General features: G+C 45.3%; 1 protein-coding gene across 1 annotated transcript in view; it reads left to right on the top strand.

The window, feature by feature from the left end:
* LOC125954231 (zinc finger protein 771-like) overlaps positions 1–955 on the top strand; it is a 1,845-nt gene extending 890 nt beyond the window's left edge. The window contains exons 1-4 of the mRNA XM_049684348.1: positions 1–224; positions 285–404; positions 479–524; positions 598–955. The exon at positions 1–224 is cut by the window's left edge and continues 890 nt beyond it. Coding sequence (XP_049540305.1) covers positions 1–224; positions 285–404; positions 479–524; positions 598–937 — 730 coding nt within the window. The 3' untranslated portion in view covers positions 938–955. The remainder of the gene's footprint in view (positions 225–284; positions 405–478; positions 525–597) is intronic.
* Positions 956–2,500: the final 1,545 nt, after the last annotated feature.

The raw sequence follows: 2,500 nt of genomic DNA, 5'->3' as shown, positions 1-2,500 counted from the left end.
ATCCCATTCAATGTATCGCGATTGCTTCTGCGCTTCTTGCGAAAAGGGTTTTGGCAACCCCAGAGCACTAATGAACCATTTAGAATCACACGAGCATTCTTGCATCTGTCCATCTTGCGGAATGAAAATTGATAATCACATGAAGCTTGAGGTCCATTTAAAGAGCCACGAGACTGTTAAACCATTTGCCTGCCACTTATGCCCGCTCCGGTTTCATCTAGAAGGTAATTATTCGTCGTTGCTGCTCCGTATGTAGAATTAATAAACGTTGCTTTATCAAACAGTGAGATTGAAGGAGCACTTAAGAAGGCATGAAGGTAAAGGCAATTTCTCGTGTGAAATATGTGGGAAGCGCTTAAATACGCAACGAAATTTAAAGATACATCAACGTATGGTGCACACAGGTATGTGAAAGCTACAGTTTCATAAGGTAATGAATAGATATCAATTTTGTGCGTTTTCTTCTATTTCTAAATAGATCGCGACAGGGAGAAACCCTACGGCTGTGATGTTTGCGAGAAGCGGTAACGTTTTAATGCCGTGGCAGTCCTAATTTCGTATAAAGTGGTTTAATTGTAGCATTATTTTTATTCATAGGTTCGATACGAAATCAAAACTAAGGTGCCACATAAGAACTCATACCGGCGAAAAGCCTTATGCGTGCATGTTCTGCGAGAAGCGATACGCTGAAAGTGGAGATTTGAAGGATCATCTACGGAAACATCTCGGAGACAATATATACCAGTGCGATCGCTTCGATGCTTCTTTTCGATTGATTAGAGAGTTAAGACAGCATTACGCGGTCCATGCGGATGCCGCCTCTACCTCCATAAGCAGAACGGATTTTCGATTTACCCTGGAGTACATAGTAAATTTGCGCCGTCAAAAAGAACTATCCAAATTGCACGCTGGAGAGAATCAAACTGCCGTCCAATAAACTTTAATAATGTAAAAACACGAAACACTTCTACCTATTATATGGTTGCTAGAAATTAACAGAAGATGCGTTGTAACGAATTTTCGGTATGCTTCTCACTCTAGAATCGTAATCCGTAAATTTGAGTTAAATAAATTCAGCTAATTAAATGGTTACTTCGGCATGCCTCATGCGGTCGGATAAGGCGCGCCCTAACCTATCCTTACATTGCGCTCAATTTGCTAGGTGAGTTCAGCGCCATAATAACGTTCAGAAAAGCAAGCTAAAAAAATCGGCAATTAACAGCAATGCTCTAGAAATCGTAGTTACCTTACCTATGCTTTCACTCCAGATCCAGATCCACACCTCTCATTGATATTTTTCGGATAAAAAAAAATTGGAGTCAAAAGCGATTTGTACGAAATGATATTGTGGGATTATGTATTTCTCGATATTACCGTCAACGATTACTCAACACATGGAATGATCCATCACACTTCGAATCGTAGCGTAGCCGGCCACATGGTGGTTGCATAACCCCACTAGCACACCAGAGAGGTTGAGTTGATGACCACGCGGACCATGAATCATCATTGCCGCCGGCAAAACCACGTGGAGAGCCAGATCCGGGGTCCCTGGAATCCACTGTTTTCCTTCCTCGGGGTGCGCGGGTACAAGATTAAAATTTCCGGTATTTACTAATTCCGGTCATCTTTATCCTCGGTTACCAACAGCAACCAAGCCATGATGGAATCTCGCCGTTCGCAACGCGGAAACCTGTTCGAAGAATGAAAAGTGCAAATAGTGAGGTTAGAGACACTCGCTCTTGATGGCATACGGGCACACGGGATTTTGCCGGACACCACACGCACGCATGATGATGCGGCCTTCGCCCCCCTCCTTCTCCAGAGCCAGACAGAAGAAGAGGTGGTGTGGTGGAATGATCAGAAAAAGGGAAATTGTCGTTGATATCACCGACACTGCTGTGTCTCATGGGATTGGCTCTGAACATTGGAATCATCATTTTAAAGAAGGAACGAATTGCCTTTTCTCAACACATCCGCCCTTTCCCGCTCGACGAACAAGCGTGGCGCGCGGGAAACGGGAAGAGTGAATGAAAAACCACAAAAGTGTGGTTATGGGCAGGGTTCGCTGTCGCCGCGCGTACGGGCGTTTTCGAAAAGGGGAGAGAAGGAAATAGCCAATTTTAGTTACCTTTTTCTGCTGCTCGTAGCCGTCAACGCCCCTAAACGGGACGTGCGTGCGTGCGTGCGTGCGTGCGTGCCTGCTTGATGGTATGCGTGGATGTGCGCACGACTCGTCGGCGGTTGCTTTTCTATCGGGGACGACGTACGCAGTACACGCCGCAAGCACATGGCAAGATGCTCCCAGGGTGCTCCATCTTCGTGGCTCCTTTTCCGGAAAATGATGACGATGACGACGAAGGTGTTTCGCGCGACACCATCTCACAGTATACTCCTGTGATTTGGCCCATAAAAAGGAAGCAAACTCACAAGAATATACTGCGAAACAGCACACGGTTACTTCACTTCGCTGGAAAAATTAAGAATACCCGAATCTTGG

This window comes from Anopheles darlingi, chromosome 3 (genome assembly GCF_943734745.1).
Source record: "Anopheles darlingi chromosome 3, idAnoDarlMG_H_01, whole genome shotgun sequence".
NCBI lineage: Eukaryota > Metazoa > Arthropoda > Insecta > Diptera > Culicidae > Anopheles > Anopheles darlingi.
The sequence above is the reverse complement of the archived record's forward strand: the minus strand, read 5'-3'. Positions and strand labels throughout refer to the sequence as shown.